At 36.9% G+C, this 23,638-nt stretch overlaps 1 protein-coding gene across 1 annotated transcript in view; it reads left to right on the plus strand.

Moving 5' to 3' along the window:
- The window catches only part of LOC145788289 (uncharacterized), a 29,080-nt gene that overhangs the window by 2,106 nt on the left and 3,336 nt on the right, over positions 1-23,638 (plus strand). The window contains exons 5-32 of the mRNA XM_082600071.1: positions 234-372; positions 752-948; positions 2,099-2,264; positions 2,657-2,838; positions 3,769-3,907; positions 4,315-4,511; positions 5,274-5,439; positions 7,317-7,495; positions 7,850-7,988; positions 8,118-8,314; positions 9,384-9,546; positions 10,096-10,271; positions 10,505-10,640; positions 10,956-11,149; positions 11,839-12,004; positions 12,630-12,821; positions 13,555-13,743; positions 14,065-14,253; positions 14,901-15,089; positions 15,484-15,669; positions 15,940-16,125; positions 16,457-16,645; positions 17,078-17,260; positions 17,872-18,060; positions 18,590-18,781; positions 19,274-19,459; positions 21,846-22,019; positions 22,283-22,480. Coding sequence (XP_082456197.1) covers positions 234-372; positions 752-948; positions 2,099-2,264; positions 2,657-2,838; positions 3,769-3,907; positions 4,315-4,511; positions 5,274-5,439; positions 7,317-7,495; positions 7,850-7,988; positions 8,118-8,314; positions 9,384-9,546; positions 10,096-10,271; positions 10,505-10,640; positions 10,956-11,149; positions 11,839-12,004; positions 12,630-12,821; positions 13,555-13,743; positions 14,065-14,253; positions 14,901-15,089; positions 15,484-15,669; positions 15,940-16,125; positions 16,457-16,645; positions 17,078-17,260; positions 17,872-18,060; positions 18,590-18,781; positions 19,274-19,459; positions 21,846-22,019; positions 22,283-22,480 — 4,978 coding nt within the window. The remainder of the gene's footprint in view (positions 1-233; positions 373-751; positions 949-2,098; positions 2,265-2,656; positions 2,839-3,768; positions 3,908-4,314; positions 4,512-5,273; positions 5,440-7,316; positions 7,496-7,849; positions 7,989-8,117; positions 8,315-9,383; positions 9,547-10,095; positions 10,272-10,504; positions 10,641-10,955; positions 11,150-11,838; positions 12,005-12,629; positions 12,822-13,554; positions 13,744-14,064; positions 14,254-14,900; positions 15,090-15,483; positions 15,670-15,939; positions 16,126-16,456; positions 16,646-17,077; positions 17,261-17,871; positions 18,061-18,589; positions 18,782-19,273; positions 19,460-21,845; positions 22,020-22,282; positions 22,481-23,638) is intronic.

Here is a 23,638-nt window from a genome sequence, read left to right on the forward strand (position 1 = left end):
TTTTCTTTTATTTGTTGTAATGGAGCCTCTGTTTCTAAGATGGCGTTATAGATTAAGTTTTTAGCCTGCTTTACTCTATAAGCTCAGATTTAGCTTTGTATGAGACATATTGTATTTACTAAAAAACAATGTAAACAATTGTAAAACGAGGCTGGCCTGCTTCTGTTAGTTAGGCACATCTTGGCAACCACTCATTTTTATCGCAACACTTTATCATGATACTCTGTCAATAGGCTACAGTTCCAACTCCAAGTAAAGTCACTCGCCTTCGTTCGGACCAAGTCTACAGATCTCCTGGAACTACTTTAAAAATTGATTTCATTTCGATCAACAGCGCTCAAAAGTCCGGTTTTAATCTTCAATTTAAAGCGGGTAAGTCGTTTATTTACAAGTCTAAAACTTTTGTCAACAGATCAAGTATGCAAATACTTATTTGCTGTAACTGCTTGTGGAGGTCTTGCTCTTGTTAAAATGGAACTTTAAAAGCGGGTTGACATCATTCTGGGGCTTTTTGCTTTTGATTTGAACTGACTGACTTTTAAAGTCAAGAGATTTAGGAAAAACCAGCTGTGTACCAGCAGTATTAGTGTCTGTAAATAACCACAGCAAACATCGTTTTAGGAACTATGCGGAGATACCACATTGTTTCGAAAATCAATAAGCTTCCAATAATAATGCATTTAAGTAACGTTTAGGAGTAATAACGAACCGTAAATCTGACATTGTTATAAAGTTATTACTATTCCTTTAGCTCATGTTTGCGGTGTGCAAGAGTATGATGCTGAGACTGACTTGGAAAAGCTCATAACACCTCCTGCATTTCCTGGAGATTATGGAGAATATCTCTCCTGCTGGTACACTGTCACTTCTCCTGAAGACACAAGGATACGATTCTGGGTTGACGACTTTGGAACCGTTTCATTCCACAGTTCCTATTATTATTTGTGGGTAAGGAATGCTATGGAGTAAACATCTTGCTTTTTCGTCAATTTTTGTTTGGTGTTATCTGGTGTAGGCTATTGCATAGTATATAACTTGGATCCGTTGCTGTTCGAGGTTCAAGCTTTTAGCGAGCTGGTTCGCTAAGTGGCTTGGGAAATACTTGTATTTGAAATTTTTAATGTCTTTCAGCATTTTAGTCTAATTCTAGAAAATTTTAGCGCAAATTTACTTACTTCTGTAGCTGTTTCATTGCTTTACTAACGTTTTGTGCACCATACCAATGCACAATTGCACATGCTTGGCAGAAGGTACAAAATAAAAACTTCGTACTTACATACTGTGCACTGGTGTTACACTGCAATATAAGGTGTTACACTATAACCTGTTACACTGCATTATAGAGTGCTATACCACAATATGAGGTCTCATAGCCTACTGCAATATAGAGTGTTATACTGCAATATAGGGTGTCATAATGCAATCTGGGGTGTCAATGCCATCTAGGGTGTCATACTGCAATATAGGGTGCTATACTGCAGTATATGGTGTTACTGTTACACTGCAATGTGGGGTGTTACACTGCAATATAGGAAGTCATAATGCAATCTAGGGTGTTATAGGCCTACTGCAATATAGAGTATTGTACTGCAATACGCATAGGGTGATATACAGCATATAAGTTTGTAGATTTTGTCTCCAGTAGTACAGAACCTTTATTCGGAGTAATTCAATCCGATTTTTGTATAATTATTTGGCAACATTAACATCTTAATATTTTTAGAAAACTATATACAGATGACTGACAATAACTAAACAGGATTGAATAGCATTATTCAAAACAATTACAATGCACTTGCATTTTTTTAATTTTTTAGATGTATTAGGTATTCTTGATGAGAGCAAAGAGTCTTGCCGAAAACGTTTGAATTAACATGTTGTTATTTTGTTAGAGTATTGTATTTGTTTTGAATAATGCTATTCAGTCCTATTAAGTTATTGCCAGTCATCTGTTTACAGTTTTCTAAAATTACTTCTTTATGAAAGCTATACTATTCCTATTTTAGTTGTAGCCTACAACAGATTGCATGGTATACTAATAAGCGGGTATGCTATCTCTACCACAAACATGACATTATTTGTTAAACTAATATTTCAGTTTTATGATGGATTGCGTGAAATTGCCAACGACAGATTCCTGATTCTAAATCGAGCCAACCAAGCTGGACAAATGCAGCATTCCAAGTCCAATCTGTTGGGAATCAAGTTACGAGCACGCAAGGCTTACACTTACATAGGATTCAGAATGAGATACATGGCAGTCCGTGAGTTATGTACTGTGCAAAAGTGCTCAACGAAGTAATAATACAGCAGTTGGTATGCGTATTTTTAAATAGCTTTGTATTCATCGCAGAAGGCGTTGCTCCTCAGGGGTTTACAAAGCAGACGCTGTCAGTACAGCCGTACAGAGCGCAGCTTACCATATAATCCTGAAGCTGCTCCTTTTGCTGAGTTCTTATCAAAAGCAAGATTTTATACAACTTTTAAAAGTCTTTGGTATGACCCCATAGGGCATCAAACCTATGCCTTCTAATTCAGAGGCGGACATTTTCCGCTAAGTCATTAACCCGGTAGAATGAATCGCAACGATAAAAAAGCTTGCTATTTTAATTCCTTGCAAACAGTGCAAATTTTTATGCCTTTCGAACGATTCCAGGTTCATGTGGAAAAGACGATTTGCGAGCTATCAATCTTGAACAACGCATAACTTCTCCTGGGTTCCCAATGGAACATCTTTCAAATGAAATTTGTACTTGGAGCATCACGTCAGCATCGAATTACGTCATTGAAACAAGAGCTGATTATGTCAGCAATGAGACATGTTGTGACATAGTGCAGGTGATAATGCAGCAATATTGGAATTGGGGTGCATCCCTTCATGATTATTTACGATAAATGATAATGGATAGAGACAACCGGTATCCCTAAATTAAGGTTGATTTTAAAGACGGACATTGATTTATGTAACTCTGTTTTTACTTTTTGTTCAGTCCAACTAGACGCTTTTGGTGACACCTCAAAGTTTAGTAAGTTCAAAAGGAATAACCACAGTGTTTCTTCATCACTCAAGAGAACCACATTGCCTTAACTGACACTGAATGTTTAAATTTGCGATGTTTTACCACAAACAACTTCCAACAAATTCTTCGGAGTCAGACTCTTGCAACAAGAAACTGCATTAAAAAAATATGACAATTTGATCAACGACAGTTATCAAGATGATCAAATCAACTTTCAAAATAATACAAAAGTTGAACATAAATCGCTTCTGTTACTAATCAAGGTCATCAAGGATTTTTTTAGCTTAAAGTCATTAAAACAAAAAAATCGCTGAATGGCTTGTTTTAAGGAAAAGGTAGTCCTGCCAACACATGCGTTGAGTGCATGACAGTGTTGAATGCATGACTTTTATCCCAGCTAATACAAGTCCATCCCTTTTGATTTTTGAAGTGGTTACACTTACAAAAGCATCTGCCAATTTTCTGTAATTTTGCTTAGGCTAAAATACTTCCACTAAAGAGAACATAGTTTGTTTGTTTTTCATATATTTATCTTGCATTGCGGGAAAGCGGACTTGATCGCTATGCATAGGTGTTACACCTGACCCACGCTGCAGCCGACGGCAATGTCTGTTTCCGGTTGTCTGCTCTGCTTATGACTTAAATTTGGTACTACTCATTACTCGAAATCGATCACTGGGTAGAGGCAATTATGGTAAAGTTTCTTGCCTTTAATAGCTGAACATTGAACAATGATCTTTACTCGTAGGCTACAGTTCCAACTCCTAGTAAAGTCACTCGCCTCCGTTCGGACCAAGTCTACAGATCTCCTGGAACTAGTTTAAAAATTCATTTCATTGCGATCAACAGCGTTCAAAAGTCCGGTTTTAATCTTGAATTTAAAGCGGGTAAATTGGTTATTCAGAAGCCTAACAGTCTATTCACATGAAGAACTGAGCAAGGAAAATTTACATAGCTACAGTATGTTTATGGCACCAATTTGTAAGTCTACTACATTTAAAAACGTTAATGAAGTAAAAATGAAATGTTCTTAAATTTTGATAAAAAATATTGAGATTTTAAATCATTCTCTTAGAATACCGTCTCTTAAATTCAATATGAAGTTTTCATGCATTAGCCTACGTAATATTAACCATTTTCTATCTAGCTTTCTTTGATTGAGAACCTGCTTGAAGCTATTCTGTATGACTATATTGTGTGGTAAAAATTCCTGACTTCGAAAATTAATGTTCGAACATATCTTTAAAATAAGAAACATTGACATTAGTTATGAAACCATCTTTACAAACTTTAGTTCATATTTGCGGTGTGCAAGAGTATGATGCTGAGATTGACTTGGAAAAGCTCATATCGCCTCCTGCATTTCCCGGAGATTATAGTGAATACCTCTCCTGCTGGTACACTGTCACTTCTCCTGAAGACACAAGAATACGATTCTGGGTTGACGACTTTGGAACCGTTTCATTCCACAGTTCCTATTATTATTTGTGGGTAAGTAAACGTTGAACTTATGCCCACGTTTAGCTTTTTTACCGCTTTCATTGCTACCTTCTAGAAATTGCGTAATGAATTTATACAAGAAATATTAATGTTAAGCATTTTCAAGCAAGAAATAACTTATAAACAAAACTGTGCGTGAACAAAACTTTAGGCACAAAATAATGATATTTTCAAGCGTTGCTATACCAGCTTATGTTTACAGAAAGTTGATTTTGGGCAACCACGTGTTGATGAACTACATTTCAAAACAAGGGGCCTCCTTGATCATACTGTATGCTGCATCAAAGTTACAACATTTTCATCAAAAGAGCCTAAATACCTCATTTTACTATATTTTTTTCTGATCCAATATGTGCTTAAACCAAAGGTTATCAACCAGTTATTTACCTCTTTCGGTAAATTTACTAAATAAGAAAATCCAAACGACATGATAAATGCCCAAAATCTGAACATAAAAAATGATCGGAGTAAACTTATCTTCAGAGAATCGACAAATTGTCCTCGAGAGAATGGTAAAGTATTCCCATACTCAGTTACAGAAGTCTAGGAAATGAGAAGATAAGATTCTCATCACCAGGCTTTCATTACTCACGACATCAGGGTTGCCAGTTTCTTTAAGTTCCTTCAACGAGAGTGAACAAGTTGATAACCTAAAAGTCGAACAGTGATCCCAATATCTTTGACATACAGTATATACGAGTGGACTGGACATGGTAGTGGATACTACTTTTTACATTGCATTAACATTTTTAGTTTTATGATGGATTGCGTGAAATCGCCAACGACAGATTCCTGATTCTAAACCAAGCCAGCCAAGCTGGACAGATGCAGCATTCCAAGTCCAACCTGTTGGGAATCAAGTTACGAGCACGCAAGGCTTATACTTACACAGGATTCAGAATGAGATACATGGCAGTTGGTAAGTAGCAGCGATAATACTTTTTTCAATATTATTATTATCTTCACAAAGTGGTATTTATTATGACTATGCAAGTCTCATAATGAAAGCATGGGGCTGAGGGCTCACCTCTATGTAATGACGTCATTTTTTTTAATTGGCCTGAAGAAGTTCTCACTAACTTCAATGCCAGTACTCTCCTAACCTAATACAAAATACTTGTCTGAGTTATTGCTACTACACTGTTATTTACGGTACAAAACACCACCATGCCCAGAGATGGGCGTGATCTTGATCTTGAAGATCACAAGTGATCTTGAAGATCAAGATCGTGATCTTGATCTTGATCTTCATGATCACTTTTTTCTTGGTAATCTTGATCTTGATCTAAGATCACTTTTTTTTATGTGATCTTGATCTTGAACAACAATAAGATCAAGATCACTTTAAATTGAAGTTTACTTACTAGATAGAGGCATTTGTTTAGAACTCGTACTGTACAAAGTAGTTAGTGGCAACTACTAACATTAAGCCACTGTTAATGTGATATGTGTCCAACAAAAGACGATTTAAAGTCTCCATCTGATCTGGTCCGTGTTGCCATTTCAAAATTGAAAAAGTTTTCTGTGTTGGTCATAATAAAGAAGTCAATTTCCGTGTAGGCTACTACTTTGTGTTGACGTATAATAAATATGATTTAACTTTGTTCACAATTTCCATGTGTGATTTTTAAAGAAATGTTTGCTTTCTTTGACCCAGTTTTAGATGTTTCAAAAGTCTAGAATGGCGGTGTTAAAAAATTTGGAGTCTAGCCGATTTTAGTCATGTAAAGTGGTTTATTGCAGCAAATCAAGCAGATCAAGACTTGTTTAGGGTCTGAGTATGGAGCGGTTTGTCTGACCGCAAACCTCTGAACTTTTTTGATGGTAGACAACAGTATCAACGTTGCCAGATGGATAAATGGTGCAATAAACTTTAACATAGGTAATACAGTGAAAGTTAAAACTACTTAGTAACACGTATAAAAACTCCTACATGAATCAGACAAAAAATTGGTAAAAAATGATGCAGTTCAAAGTTTATTTTTATTTATTTATTATAAATAAAAAGTATAAAACTAATTGCAAATTTTGCGACTTTTTCAGTACTGCTGTAATTAATCTCGGCCTTGGGTGTGACGTTGCGATTCTACGCAAACTACGTCAACAATTGATAGGCCTAATAGCAACAGTCACTAACTTATTACAATTTTTAGGCCAGCGATCGAGTAGTTAAAAGAAAAGTTAGCAATACCAACTATATACCTTTACCTAGGTTGCTTAGGCTATAGTAGGCTAATTATTTTTTGCAACATCATTGATCAAAAACTTCATTTTTTTTCAAGTACACAAAAAGTGATCTTGAAAGTGATCTTGATCTTCAAGATCACGATCTTGATCTTGATCTTCAAGATCACATAGTTTGTTGATCTTGATCTTCAAGATCACCAATACTGGTGATCTTGCCCATCTCTGACTATGCCATTATACAGTACTAGATGTCTATAGCCTAATGTATACCCCCCAATACCCCTGATAGTTTAAATGATTGAGCAAACATTCGATTCTGAATGAAATTTCAAGACATACAACAGTGGTCCAACTCTTGTGGTGGACGGTGTAGCAACCGCTTTAATAACAGACATCTATTTAGTCAATTGCGTAATCTAGTACTTGTATCATTTCAACAATAACTGAGAGGTTGGTGCTGTTCACCTCCATGACCGACCTACATCAATAAGGTCAGACCACTACAGGTATGTGCAACTGCGCGGATTGAACTCTGAAGAGTGTTTTTTTATTCGAGAAAAAATGTCCTCACGCTTTTAATTAATTCATAAACTTCCACATCATTTTCAGAGTCTTGTGGCAAAACTTATCGGGCAATACCTCTCCACCAAACCATTACCTCCCCCAAATATCCTTTGCAACACCCTTCAAATGGAATTTGTACATGGGAAATTTCGTCATCGACTAATCACGTCATAGAAGTGACTCCTCGCTACGTCAGCAACGAAACCTGTTGTGACATTGTCCAGGTCAGTTCACAGTGCTTCATATACATTATTTGTCACCTGTGATTTCAAGTTATGTGACTTTTAAGGTTAGCAGCGTTAGTGTAGCACATGCACTATGCAGTCGACAATTAAAAGAAACGTTTTGGTTTTTGTCATTTCTGTTCCAAGTATTTTTTCCTAACTCCAGGCTGCAGTGCTTTTATCACAAATATGTTTCTACTGACAATGTTGTCTTGGTGATGTAACTTTTCGATTGGTTTAAGGCAATGCTCATGTTTTCTAAATGTATGCTACAATTAAACTGCATACAACTTGCTAAAAAGGTAGGTATAAAGCTACAAGTTACCTACTACATTATTAAACTGATTGCAATAGGTGGAAGTACCATCTCCAAAACGAATAACTCGATTACGAGGAGTTCAAGCCTACACTACTCCTGGAACCAGTGCAAGGATTGATTTCATTTCCATCAACAGTGTCCAAAGAACTGGATTCGCTTTTCAATTTAAAGAAGGTTTCACGCATTTATTTCGTATTTTCTAATTGCAAGCAATAAAAAAAGTTACAAAGTCTTCACCCTGCCCCATCCAACAACGTCAAGTTTGCTGTAGATTATAACAAAATACATTTTTACTTACTTTAGTTCACGTTTGTGGGGAGTTAGAATCCAGTGCAGAGATTAACGTCGAAAAGCGACTCCTTTCCCCCGGGTACCCAGGGGACTATGGAAACACCCTGTATTGTTCCTACGTCATTACGTCGCCACGGGACACAAGAATTCGATTTTGGATCGACGACTTTGGAACTTCTACGTTTTCCAGCACATATTATTATCTATATGTAAGTTCAATATTTTTATTTGTTAAGCATCTCTAGCTTGTAAATGAACTTGTACGTAATATCATTGATAAGGGTCCACTGGGTATTTTTGGACCCGGTAGAGAGATATTTTAGGAGGCAGAGATTTTTTCAGCGGGGCCCTAAAACCACCAACACCGCGTATTCTTTAGATTCACATTGTTCCTCTTTGAAGATGTCTTGATTAGGGTTTTTGCGCTTGTCATTGGTTCCAATGCAAATTATCTTCAACGGCCTTGTTTGTAAGCCTTCGTGTGTAACTCTTAAGTAAAAAGTTCTTTTCATTTGAAAGGAAAGTCGTCAGGGTCGTCAATTCTATCAACTTTTACTCGAATTCTGGTTTACAACCAAGAAACACTCACTTTAATGCCGATTTTCAAGAGATATAGTACAGACCTGATCTGATCTGGTGAATATCTGCATCAGATCAATTGCTGATGTGAAAAGTATTTGCAAATCTTCGTTCAAGCTCGCCATTTTTTAACACAATACTAATGCGAGTTAATGTTTTTTGATTGATCTCAACTTTATGTTCGGGAAAACATTTTTCACTTTTCGGATCAATCTTGATAATAAATGAAAATTGAAGAAAGTCAATTTTTGAAAAACTGCAAATTTCTCGATTTTTTGGGCAATGACAAGAATGTTCATTTTTTTAACACAGTACTGGGTATTGTACCAGTTAGTCTTGGCCAGTATCTTAGTTAGGCAACTGCAGATTCTTTTATTTATTTATTCAGTAATAGTTTTAGGTAATGCTTTCGTATGTTTGCTTTTTAGGCACTAATGATGCTCTACGCAGTAGTAGAGCGAAATGCATATGCCATAGTCTAATTAGGGCTCTGCTGATTCTCCATGCATTTTTAATAATAAAAAAATACTGAATTGATACTTGAAGGAGAATCGCTGGCCTGCTGCTTCTTAGTCAGGATATCCCCTATCCTTATATTCCTTAATGGAACTCAATAAATGTATTTTTTAAACTGACGTGCTTGTAATCATAATAAGTATTAATCTTCATTTGAAGTCGTTCATAACTGTATTTCTGTAGTTCTATGACGGATGGCCAGCCAATGGTGTTCGATTTTTGTACCTAAACCGACCCAGTCAAGTTGGAACGACGCAGCATTCGAGGAGCAATGTCATGACTATCCAGCTAAAGGCATCGAAACGTTTCACATACACAGGATTCTCCATGAAATACTTGGCAGTGTGTAAGTATAGGAAATGTAAATATTGATAGTCTATATATGCTTGAGAACTAGTTGCCTACCGCAATTTTTGGTATTCATCTTGCTTCTTTTGCAATGCTTAGTCGCTTGAATACAATGTACCACTTAGCCTACTAACTAAAGCCTATTGCTTTACTAATGTTTCGCGTACCTTGATAAATGCGCATTCTTAGAGTAAATAAATTGAAGAACGCAGTTGCATGCATAGGCTACACAAGTCCGATAAAAAGATTTTGACAATACAATAAACAAATGCTTATTTAGTATCTATACTGCAATGACAGAACATAATAAACAAAATTTCACAGAATCAATCGCTTATATTAATTCAATGTAGTGACGTCATTATCTATATTAGATTTCAACACAGTGCGCATGGCACTAAGTGGGAAAGTTATTCACGACTCAATAGCCAAATAGCGACTAGTGGACTGAAATAACAACAACTGTCTAAATAAAAGCTTAAATTTCAATCAACGTTTTTGCCTGTTGAACTAGAGTCCCTTTCATAAAAATATAAAAATATTTTAGCCTCATGTGGAGAAGTCCTTGAAGCAACGAAAGAACCTCAGATTGTAATGTCACCTGGCTACCCTCTGGCACACCCATCCAACTTAATCTGTAATTGGACGATAAATGCACCGTGCGATTACGTGGTCGAGCTCACCGTTGTGACGTTTGATGAGTCAAACAGAGACAAATTGTTGGTAAGTTTATAATAATATCGAGTGCCGTTACGTGACGTATGGTCACGTGACTTGAGTTTTCAATAGAGTTAGGTTAATGAATTCACTTGTATATTATATGCCTTTCAGGTTTGCGTTTGCCTCTTTCTTGATGTTTTTTCAGTAGTTGCGTGAGCTGCAATTTATTCTGTTGGTCAAGTTGTAACAGACCCTGAATCGCTTAATTTTCATTACGGAAACTCTGCTTTCAACAGGTCATTGAAAGCGCAAGTACTCAAGCTCCATTGACCACCGGCCAGGTTTACAGGTCTCCGGGAAAAGTCATCGAGATGGATTTTATTTCCAATGGAAGTCTTGGCAAAAATGGCTTTCAAGTTCAATACAGAGCAGGTAATATTTCTAAACTTTCTTTGCTTCATTCTTGTTTTATTTTATTCTTGTTTCAATGTATAGCTTTATTTGTCCATGTGACACGCCACCTTTGTTGGTGCTTATGTACTGTATATAGTGTATATTGTCCCATAATTATTATGGCATAATAGAAAAGCAAGGTTGACGTAATAATTACCCACAAGAGAACATAAGAAGCTAAGCTATGAGCAGTAATCTCTCTTTTAGTACACTATCTTGTTACTAGCTTGATAAAGGAATTCTTTTTGTATAAGATGTAATCAAATGTCACATAAATTGAAATGCTAATCACAGCTGATAAGTGCGGGACAACCGATCTCGTCGCTGAAATAGGAAAAGAAGAACAAATCATTCAACCAGGCTTTCCTCGAAGTCATGGCTATTCATTGACTTGCTGGTACACTGTACGCTCCCCTGAAGGGACAAACATACGATTTTCTTTCCCTGATTTTGGAACAAACACCTACTCCGCACACTTCACATTAACCGTAAGTGTCTGCTCTTACTCATCTATTTACTTACGTACTCACTCACTCTCTATACTTTCCCCTTTTTACTTACTCATTTTCTTCTTACTTACTTAACTTACTTACTTTTTACCTACTTACGTACGTATCTACTTATTTACTTACTTACGTATTTACTTACTTACGTATTTACTTACTTACGTATTTACTTACTTACTTACTTACTTAGGTACTTACGTACTTACAGTACTTATTTATGGACTTACTTACTTATTCTCTTACACTTTTTTAATAATGTGATTTGTTAAAAAATACTCAACCTAGTGCTGACACACAGATAAAGCTTTCTTTTTGTACAGCTACTCCTAATTTTAAGTTTGTTATGAACCTACTACTAAAGTTAAGCCGAATAGAGAGAACTGGCTGAAAATCGTTAAATGCGAAAGCTGAGAGCTGACGCCATAAGAACAAATGTCGATAACGAAACGCATGTCAAATTATTATACGGTACTTTCTATTCTTGTTATTATTACTAACGGTAGCCTACTGCAATAGATTGAGCTTCGCTTTTTGCAGCGTGTTCGTTCAATTACACTTGTGAAATAATACAGTAGGCTACTATTATTATTGTTATTTTTATTTATATTGTTGCTTTCATCATGATTATTAATTAATGGAAGGGAAGTAAACAACAACATTTTTAAACTTAGTTTTATGACGGTTTGGATGATAAAAGTCCTGTCTTCCTGACCCTGCGGAGCAGCAACGACGAAAATACGATTCGGTTTTCAAGAGATAACGTTCTGGGTATTAAGATGACCGTGGACCGCCGCTATATCGGATACTCCGGTTTTGTTCTCCGGTTTTCCGCTTTTGGTAAGTATCCCAGGCTGTTGTAGGAAATTGCACAAAGCTTATGTTTACTACGTTCTCTGTATCGTCGAACCGAAGTTTGAAAGCTTCTTTCAAGGCTCAACTCTGTCAGTTTTGTACTTATAGAGGCTTTGGACCACTGACGCATGCCAGGTCCCCGAGATTGGCAGAGTGAAGTTCCGCTTGTTGCTGAATTGTTGTCAGTGCATTACTTTATCCATTAAGCGCTGCTGAATGGAGAGCTGTTCTTGAAAATGCTTTGCTCAAGCGCACACCCCGAGAGTCGAACCAGCACCGCTTGATCTTGACGTTTCTTTGCTTATAAAGTGACGCACTTTAACCAACTGAGCTATCAGGCGAACATGCAAGGAAGGCAGTGTATTACTATTGTTGAGTTTCATTATAGTGTAAGCTACTAACTGGTTGTTTGCTGTTGTCTCGGCGTAGTTTAAAGTTGTATCAACTCAAATCAGTGTCCAATGACATATACAATTTATTTTTCAATCATTTACTGCATTTTATGTCTAAAATTACTGACAACATTATTCCTCAATTGCTTTATTTCCTTTTGTCTGTTTTTCGTTGCTCACAAAACCGCTTCCTCATTAAATAGAACTCATTGTTACAGAGTCTGATAACCGCCACTTGATAAAGGTCAGAGTGGAATTTGAAAATACTTACCAGATGTCAGGGTCGGAAGAAATGGTCAAAAGATATCTACTTAGTGAATATGAAACTGTGGATATCTCTGATGAAATATACCAACAAATACAGCAAGATTACAATGTGGAACCAAAGCTGGTGCAAGGAGGGCTTCCACGTGAGTTACTATAGAATTGTTGGTTGTCACTTTGCGACTACCCCGATCTTATTAGTTAAATAGTAATCAAATCAAGGTACACCCTAACGCTTCCCAAACTGTCGTACTTTTCTCCATGCTAAACTACTTCTGTCAGATCCAACAAAGCAATGCTTGATGAACTTATTTAACTTCTCTGTATGCAAGACCTAAGATCGTGCAAAATTTATTGCTTAAAGTATTAAAGAGTTGTAAAGAGTAGTCTATTTACGACTGATTTTGGCAACAGTAACACTAATATCGGGCCTACCTATTTACTAAGAGCGAGAATACAACCTAGTCTTTTCCTAGCCTTTGTAGGCCATACATAGTTTATGTACATTAAGTGCATGGATTATATGTACAATACATGCGTTTGGTGTATGCACTCAACTACAATAGCAGTGCATAATTTTCATAACCTTTGTAGATGATATTCGTGAATATGGTCAGAAGTCTTCATGTCTAATCCCGATGCCATACGATATGAATAGCCAAATATAAGTGCTGTTCTAATTATAGTCACGTCTTGAACTCGTAGCTGAGTAAAAGTTTCTTTTTGGTAAAAGCGAAAATTCATTCCTAAAAATTCACAAAATACAACACAATAAAAAAAATTCAAAAATTAAAAAATACAACAAAACTAAATAAGCTTATTTTGCCAACGCTTTATTCAACTACGTTGTTTTTGCATTAAGTTTCATTGAATTTTCAGCGATCCTCAGTGGTACAGAGGCAAGAATACGAGTTGACCGTCGGTGGAGCTTTGTCATCTATATGCAAGCGAACTTGTTTGCAAAGTACTACTTCAGGGAAGCGTCAACGAACGACGTTACTCTGTCTATCTTTTCTCTAATTCGTCGCGAATCTGATGCGATTCAATTGGTTAATGTAACCGAAACAGGTAAGTAAAGAATGTCTTAACAAATCTAAACAAAATTTTAAACAGGCATCTTAACCACGTTGTACTTAATGAGATAAAGGTGTAAAAATTGGCTCTTGCTTACTAGTTCCAAGTCAAGTCAATTTATTCTGTTTCTACAGCGCCATATATAAACAGACAAGCAGAGTAAATGTAATTGTCAAAACAATGCGTTGTACAACTATTGATTAGATTTTCCAATTTCTATTTGTTATATTTTTGTCATCATTATCATTCGTGTGCAATCGAATACTATCATCATAGTTTTTCCAAATATGTCATAACCTACTACTACGATTTCAGCTCTACAGAACTTCACAATGTTTTTGGTACGAGTTGATTTCATCCGAACCTACAGGGTTGCGGTATCTTCTTCCACACAAAAGGAATATCAACTCACTTTGTCTGGTATTAACGATGTGACTTTGGCCACGTTCCAGCAAATTAGAGACAATGTTTATTTTGTTCAACTCTTCAGCTTGGACTCAGCCGGTAAGCATCACATCTACTGTATGTTCGTTTGCAATAACAATCCCTTAGCAAAGCTTTCACAGTGATATCTCGTATTACTTGAAATTTCTCAATAAAATCTACTTGCTCATTTAATTGCAAGCTTGAGAAAGAATTGACATTTTTTTATTGCATGTGATGTCGCCTTGAATACTATGTAATTACTTTTTAAGCGTTTTTGTTGCTCTTCAAAAACTATGACGCTGTTAAAAGGAATAAAGTTATCAGACGTCTAAATTGAAAACCTTGATGTTTTCTCTGATTGCAAAAAAGTAGGCTATTCAGTATAGTTTTTCACATTGAGTCATATGTGAAATATGCGTCATAAGCAACAACCAATTACTTTCAGTTTCAGCTACAAAAATGATGGTACATATTAATTAAGAACCCATACAATTGAAAATCCGTGTTATTGGGTGCAAATGTCCAGTATAAAAGTCTTTGAAACCGACAAAATCAGTCAGAAAAGCATCGCTGCTCTCAGTGAATAGCTTGATAACTCCATAGCTTAGTCTTATAAAATCACAACGTCTAGCCTACATTTGCTTATTGCTATTATAAATTAACATTGACACAACGTTTACATTTGTATAATTTGTGGAAATGGCAACTTCAGTTGACTTTTCTAGCGCCATCTACCGGCGTTTCGGTCGTCGTTTGGGTGGATTTTCGTCAAGTGTACAACGTCTCTCTCAGTGACGTCATACTGGCTAGATACGGCTTCCAGGCGAACGTCGCCAACGATATATCGTCAGACATCTTTCCTTTGATAAGAAGAGAAGCTAACTCAGTGCTACTTGTTAGCGTTGCCACACGTGGTAAGGCGTCAGAAATAATTATAATAACTAAATAACAAACAATAATATTAATAGTAATAATACAATAATACTACGTATAATATTGATGACAAGCACAAATTTTTGATTGAAGAATTAGATTTATAATTCTGTAAATTCAAAAAACATCAAGGTAAGGCTTTTAGTAAAGTTTTGCCTTCGTTCACCGCATAATTAGTTGTTATACAAGAAGGGTTGTTTAAATTGTGGGTTGTTTGTTTTCATAATGTATACTTTTAAATATATACAAGATATTTTTTCTATCACTGTTACGTGTTGTATATAGTATATACTCTACATTCAAACAATAAATACAATACAGGAAACAAACAATGTAACAAACAACAGTCTAAGCAATGAATTCGGTTTATTTTAGACGAACCATCAACGTATCTCACTGTCCGAGTCGACTATGCGCGAATTTACAAAGCGGCTTTGTCGGCAGAATTAATCAATTATTATGATTTTGATCCAACTGGAACGAATGACGTGACAGCCGCCATCTTTAATGAGTTTCGAAGAAGAGCCACTTACACGCAACTTTTTGCCTACGAGCCATCAGGTGTCCTATCCTAGCATGTTATTGTTCGGTGCCCGCGTTATGGTCATACAGTTTCATCATACACTTTGCATTGTAGCTCTAATGTTATTATTTGCATGGTTATGTCATTGTTGCCATTGTTATAATCTTTAAATTAATCATCACACTGGCTGACTACAAGACAATGTGGGCATTTACAAATGTCAACTCTCACATGGACAATGGCGCTGCCGCTGATTGATTTTTATTCATAATATTTTCTTTATCTTACAATTTCATATCTCTTTTCAGTACCAAGCACAACACCAGTTACAATAAGAATCGGCTACAGTCGGACTTACCGCGCGTCGCTTCCTAGCGATGTCAGACGCCAATATATGCTCTCTGACAGGACAATTAACGATGTGTCTGAAGACATCTTCCTATCTATAAGGCCAACGGTGTTTTCACTTCAGCTGTACAACGTAGAAGCACCAGGTACAATACAATTAGATAAAATTACCTAATTCGTCACCTCAAAGCGATTAGAAAAAGTAACGAATTAAGCGAACTCACGCATCATGCAAACTGGTCCAAACTATAGGACTTGTGTCAGGGCCGACAAAAAATGTAACAAATAAGGCGAACTGACGAATTAGACAAACTGGTCCAAACTATAGAACTTGTGCCAGGGCCGACAAAACATGTAACGAATAAAGCGAACTGAAATTTTACTGTTGTAATAACTTTTCTAGCGTTTTTGTTGCACAAGTTTTATTTGTTGATAAACAAGCAGAAACTGACTGGCTGCTCATTTTGCGTGTTACAGTCACACCTGTTGGCACTCTCATGACGGTTCGTGTGGACTTCAATGGTGTTTATCAACTGTACGTGTCGAAAGAAGTGAAAGCAAAATATTCTCTTCTTGTCAACATCACCAACGAACTTGCGCCAGACTTGTTTGTGGAACTCAGAAAAGAAATCACTTCGGTGCAGCTGGTTCGCCTTGACCGTACAAGTAAGCGTAGGCAAAACAAATTGTTAGAAATTCTAGAAATAAATTGGCTGAAAACCTTTTTCCATGTAGGTACCACTTTGAAATCAGCATCCACTTCTCGCACCTCTTTCTAAAATAGCTAAAAATCAATAGTCACCTGCAATACAAAATACAGATTAAAACGGCAAAAAACAAGTTTCGACCTTTCAATGCCATTTTATAACTTATCGCAATGATTCACTGTACACCTTCTAGAAACAAGTCTCTATCCCCTTAGTGGTGCGAGCAATCCTGGTTAAGAACCCTTGGACTACACGCAGCTTACCTGGATTTAAAGATATGACAAATTGACGGGAGAATAAACGTCCTTTCGCCAAGTTATCAATAGGCTTTTTCTACCAGAGAAAAAACTGTTCAATTGTCTTTTGTTTGATTTTTTCTTTTACCTTGAAGCTCCGGTCGGAACCATCATCACTGTCCGAGTGGATCTTAATCACGTGTATCACGTGTACCTGCCTGATCACGTGATCAAGCAATACCACTTGATTCCTTCCGTCAACAACGATGTTACGTCATCAATCTTTGTGCAACTAACTGGAGTGGCAAACATTTACCAAATATTTAGATTGGACTCATGTAAGTATATCTTAAAGTAACTTACACCAGACCCGTAATACACGTGATACGATGTGTACAAAACTACATATACAAAACTGTACCTGTACCAAACACGATATAGGGATTATAGGCTGTTCAAAATTAAACGTATAGTGTATTTGTTACTATAGTCTATACGCGAGGTGTGATATACCACACAAGTGGTTTATATTTCACCCGACACAACTTCAATCCACACAACTTTAATCTACGAAGTGGTTTATATGAAGTGTGATTATGCAAAAGGAGACAGATATATCTTGCTGCATACAATCATTGGTTACCGGTATTCTAACTTTTTTATAATGTGGCTTTTTACCTTTCCTAACAATGTGAGAAGGTCAGCAGCGAAGTAGATGTGAGCCCACCTGCTATGAAAGAATCTAGAGATTTATTTAATTATTGAGTATATTCTGCGAGAGTTCTGCTATGAACATTGAACAGATGCAAGTACATTGCTTTCCGGTCGTTCTTTTTTTGATAAAAGCATACTCAGACAACCACTTTGTTTCTAGTCCAGATGTTTACCAAATCTGCGCCTGATTGATGAAAAAAGCTCTTTTTCTTTAACTTGGTTATTTTTTCGCCAGTGTCTCCAAGTGGAGTGAAAATAACAGTCCGTGTCGATTACATGACGTCTTATGACGTGTACGTGACGCAAGAGGTGAGGCGTAATTACAAGTTCATTATTGGAAGAACAAACGAAATTTCATCAACGACTTTTGTAACTCTACGCACGAAAGCCAGCATTGTCCAATTGATCAGAGTACTAACTTCAGGTATCAGCATTACCACTACATTTTGTTTGCACCACAATAAAATCTCCTTTTGGTGTTTCTTTAAACTAAAGTGTAAACGTAAAACATTTTGAAGTTAACTTGTAAGTTATGTTGTATTTTTGAGCGCAATCATTTAGATTTTTTTTACTGTGATCCAAAAGTGCTGCAAACCTAGCAATTGTACGAAGCAAGAGCCTACTCTTGGAATTGAAAGAGACTGTTCACCAGGCATTTAATTAACGCCTCATGTTATTCGGCCTACTCTAGTGTTTGAGAACTTGTAGTCTATGAATAACTCGTACTCTCTCATACAGCAAAATCCGTCACTTTGTAAAAAATCACATGTAAAAAGGCTGTAAAAATGCATGTCGTTTGTTACTCCAGTCCGTGCAACCTCAGACAGCAAATCAACTGATTTTTTACATTGGTTCAACGTCTGCAGGTGTTGAATCTATAAAAGAGTGATTGATTGCTGTCTGGACTATACAAATCATTAGAAATGATAATAATTAAATGTTTTTCAATTCAGCGACAGCGCCCAGAGGAACTTTAGTGAATATTCGAGTCGACCACAATTTCATATATGACGTCTACCTCACCAATGACGTCATTGCTCAATACTTTCTTCAAGCGAACGTCACCAATGATGTGTCCACCGAGGTGTTTTCAAAGTTGCAAGGCAAAGCAAGCTCTTTCCGGCTGGTCAGCATGGGAGGCCAGGGTAAGTTGAAACACCTATGTCTTACTGAGATGTTGCAGACAAGATGCCACTGTTTCGATTTTAAATTATCATCAGTGCAGTAAACGTACCGTAAACTTGAACGCCTTATTACTTAATTCAGCGTGGTGATTTTTCCATTTGTGGTAAAATGTCTAATTCAACACTACAAAAGCGTGTTCAATGCCACGATAAAAGCCAAGCAGTGCGAATGCAAGCAAACATACTCGGCTAGTAATTGTATATTAGATTTTATAAATCATTATACAGGCAAAATTTATAGGCTACGTAATTTTATCGTTTAGGCTGTTTTATGTTATTATTTAGCTCTACTGTCAATTGATCAAACTGGAACATCATTGTACATCGAGGGCTGTATCAGCCATGATACCTACAGAGAGAGACTGTCAATTGCATAATCTTTTATTAACGTTCGTATTGTATTTTAGAAAAATAATTTGTGATTGTATTCACGCTATTCCATTGTCGTTTCAGCACCCACAGGAGACGAATTCACCATCCGTGTCGACTTCAATCAAGTTTATCGCGTCACATTCAAAGATGGCGATGCGTCTAAATATCCTCTCGTGGCCGGCGAGACAAATGACGTCACTTCCGCCTTGTTTGCTCAAATTCGTGGTGACGTCACAAGGGTCCAACTTCTCAAACTGAACAGGCCAGGTAAAATGACAGTTCTTTCATCTTTAAACAAATGTTAGACGGAGAAGGCAGTTTAACTAGTTGGCCTGTCGTTAGTTAGGGCCGTCTAACTTGAGGCCTTCTTCTCAACACAAGCCACCACTGGGCCCATTGCTATTTTCTGTTCATGGGTGCCTAAACTAAAAGATATAGCTATCTCTCTTTTGGTGGTGAAGCTTGTATAAAATACCACATGAAACTTCATGATTAATGGATCAGCATTTGCAATGAGCAAGCTGAGGATAATCTTCATGGCGCCTAAAGCTTGCAAAAACCTTTACTTCTGCAATACAAACGACTAAGCGTAAACAAACGGCCCGTTAGTATAATTGTAATTTATAAAATAAAGAACTTTGTGTCAACAAACAATATTTGGCAACCCTTATTGTTTGCGGCGACCTTTTAACCATTCCGTTTGCCCAAGCTAATTAGAGTAAGATGGCTCAAAGCTGGATAGAGTGCGTTAGTGGTGACCAATTAGGAGGCATCAGGGGCGCCGGAAGCGGGGGGGCAGGGGGGGCGAATGCCCCCCCTGCCCTCAATTTTCTGCAGATGGAGGGGCAGGGGGGGCAATGGTGCTCTTTTAAAGTCATGTAAGCTACTGCACATTTCGCAATATAACAATTTCTGCTATTCCCTTTTAGCCTAATAATGATATTTCATTTTTGCCTCAAAATAATATTTACGGCACAAAATTTTGCAACACAGTACAGGCCTTCAAACTCGTTTTTTTCGGCAGCCATCGTGGCTTACCGGGAGCTCCTTCTCGGCGGCCAAATCTGCGTGCTTGGAGGCCAAAATACAAATAATAACGATAGCACAAGTAAATAGAATTAAACTTGCAACAATGCTAAAATGATCACTTAGCGTTGTTGAACGCTGGGCCTGGGCGACGTCCTACAACAGAATCGTTACACCACGCAATAACTGCTTTATCGGGATTGTAATCTAGTACTGCGGGACCATCTAACGACACTCGCACGAGTGTCTCCAATGTGGCTGATTTTAAAGAAGTTGGCCACTCCCCTAGACTTCTTTTTAGCAACGAAAAACAACGTTCGACATGATTGAGTTGACGATGACCGCAAGGTAATAAAATAAGTATTTCAATGACGTGAAGGACATTACTAAAAAGAAGCATAATTTTTGCAAAATATGACCAAAAAATGTTTTCCCCTCGGATGTCAACTAACTTAGTTCTCCTTTTTAACAACGAATCAATGTCCGACAACATCGAATCGACATAAAAACGACAATATTACCAGCCGATGTAAATTAGCACTTCGGATTATGACTTTGTTAAAATAAACGTCGGGAATTACAAACAAGACTTACAGCGCTTGTGATCGCAGATGGATATCTTCCATCAATAACAAAAATCTTCCCGCACAATGCAACAGTGGCGATTATGACGCGCTAACGTAATTTTGCGTCACTCTTTGATACTACATATTTTCGACAGTTAATCCACGATCATTCTATTGCGAAATTAAATAATTGGCTAGAAGACCAAACTTGGCCGATTGAGGAGGTAGCACCGACGGTCATTCAAGCACTACTTAGCGGCCATGGCCGCAGGTTGCTTTAAGGCTTGACAGTAAGTTACATCATTATAACATAGCATGATGCCCTTCTTTGTATACCGGACACTTGTAGGCTATCATTACTCAATACATAGTGAGCTGATAGATTAGCATTATCGCTATATCTTATCTTGAAACTTGAAAAAAAATTGGCCTTTTAGTAAACAAAAGTGCCCTATTTTCGTAATCTTGCCCCCCCAGTCAAAAATCGTTCCGGCGCCCCTGGGAGGCATGCAATAAAAATACATCTGATATGGTCATCGAGGCTAACACTACCTTTGTTTGCCAGAGAAATAATTGTAGTTCCCGTAGCCACAAGCAATGTAACCAACTTCAAAGTCAATGAGTTCTTTTCACAAGGATACTTCAGCCACAGCTCATGGAAAACAGATTTTTCCTTTTCGACATTTTGCTTAACCTTATTTACAGTAGCTTTCGCCCAAAAGTCACATAAAAAAATATTTTCAAAATATAAACAAGAAAATTAAAAATGCAAAAACGAGGGCATTTCAGCATTTTTAAGTGTCCTCCGAGGACAATTCGTTTTTCTTGAGAAAAGAGAATAAATCCTCTAAAAAGAGGACATACGGTAGCCTTAGTTCTAAGGGTTTTAATGATGACAGAGTCACGTTAATTCCAAACTACATTTGCTTAATATTATAGTTTCTCTTTTTGCATGTTTTTCAAAACTTTCTGATCTCTCCAAAGGTGAAACAGGCTGTTTAGGTTACTTTAATAGTAGTCATTTCATTATTTCATTTTATGGTTTCTTACATTTTTTCCAGTAACTTTGATTGTTCGAGTGGACTCCATGTGGGTGTACCGTTTAATAATCACCGACCAGTTGAGGGAGCAATACAATCTAGTGCCAAACGTTACCAATGACATTACAACCACCGTATTTTCGTCATTAAAAGAAGAATCAAATTCTGTTCAATTGATATCCGAAGATTCTGTTGGTAAGGATTTTAATAAAATTAATGATACCAGATTTGCTGTTAAACATTTCATCTAAATTTATGCACCTTTAACTTCACGACTTGAACTTCATGAGCTGAACAAACAGCTTTATCAAGTGCTGGAGTTCTTTAGATTTGTTTAACTTAGAATCCGAAAAATACCTCATACACCTATCTAACCGATCCTCAGATATATCAAGTTTAAAGTTGCAGTTTATGTTAAAATATTCGTGCATCAGCTGGAGGTTACTTTTTCATTTTAGTTTCTGGAAGTGGAAATGGAGCTATTGTTGTTACTGTGCGAGTGAATTCATCCTGGGTCTACAAGGCCGCATTATCACAATCAGCCATTCACGACTACAAATTGTCTACAAATGAAACCAATGACATCACAATGACCGTTTTCTTACGCATGCGTGATGACGTAGACATGCTTCAGTTAGTTGATGTGGAGAAGCTTGGTACGTGATTATCCATAAAACAGCTAAAATTTATATTCTAAAAAAGTCTAAATTTTATTGGTTAGGCAAAGTGGGATGATAAAGTCAATAGGCTATTATCTTCGTTTAGACGGCTTGTAGCCTAAACATAAAATTAGGCCTAGCCTACATCATTTTTATAAATAAACAAGAAGGCCGCCAACAACACTTCAAGCCTTCAACAATCGGAAAACTTCTCTCTGCCAATCTCGGTAACCAGTCCTGCGTCAAAAGCCTCTCTAAAAGTATGCGAAACTACCAGGAATATCCTATCAAGGTTTTGTCAGTCCGAGGATAAATGATTCAAAATCAACCAACCAAGGCCAAAGGTTAGTTAGCTATATAAAGTTAGTTCGTTTTATTGTTTAACTGTGAGAGTTTTGTCGCAGTTTTGAAACATTTCGTTTAACACTTTGCTCCTCAAAGGGAGGCCGGATTTGGCCCCCCCCTCATATTTCCTTTAATTATTTGAAGCACAGTAACGCCATGCACTTGGTTTTTCTTGACTTTTCCTAAAATTGCCAGGCGGATCTGATGATATTAAATTTGATGCTAAAAGTTGTGTAGTTTTCTTGTAAATTCAAGATTTTGGTGAATTTTTGCTATTTCTAGCTAACTTCCAGCAAAGCGTGAAATGGATTACATTGCGATGACAAGCCATAAGCTCATAATTGCTTCGTGCATCGATATGCGCGAGCAGAGAGAAGCATTCTCTTGCTTTCTTTTGTTTGGTTTGACCTCAATAATACAAAGCGCGTTATTTCTTATGCTACAAAGAAAAGCCAGTGATCGCAAAGCTGTTAATTAGAAACAATAATAGCAAACGTTTTTTGCGTTATCAGCTCTACAAAGAAGAATAGCAATCCACGATCAAAATAGTAGACTATGGAGGCCACAAACTATTCAAAACAGTTGTTTCAAGCAGATAATATTCATTGACGAATAAAAAACGTTACAATAAGAAATCTTCTCTTGGATAAAGACACGAAAACTTGGTTTCGAAATAAACGTTCTATGGAAATGCTCTCATTGACAAAACTTGCAATTGAGGAAATGTATCACTGCAAATGCTTTTGGGAGAAGCCGGAGAAATAGCGTTTTTGCAAACAGTAATTGTGAGATACTCAAAATTATGAGATA

The sequence above is a fragment of the Aplidium turbinatum genome, chromosome 2, assembly GCF_918807975.1.
Source record: "Aplidium turbinatum chromosome 2, kaAplTurb1.1, whole genome shotgun sequence".
Taxonomy (NCBI): domain Eukaryota; kingdom Metazoa; phylum Chordata; class Ascidiacea; order Aplousobranchia; family Polyclinidae; genus Aplidium; species Aplidium turbinatum.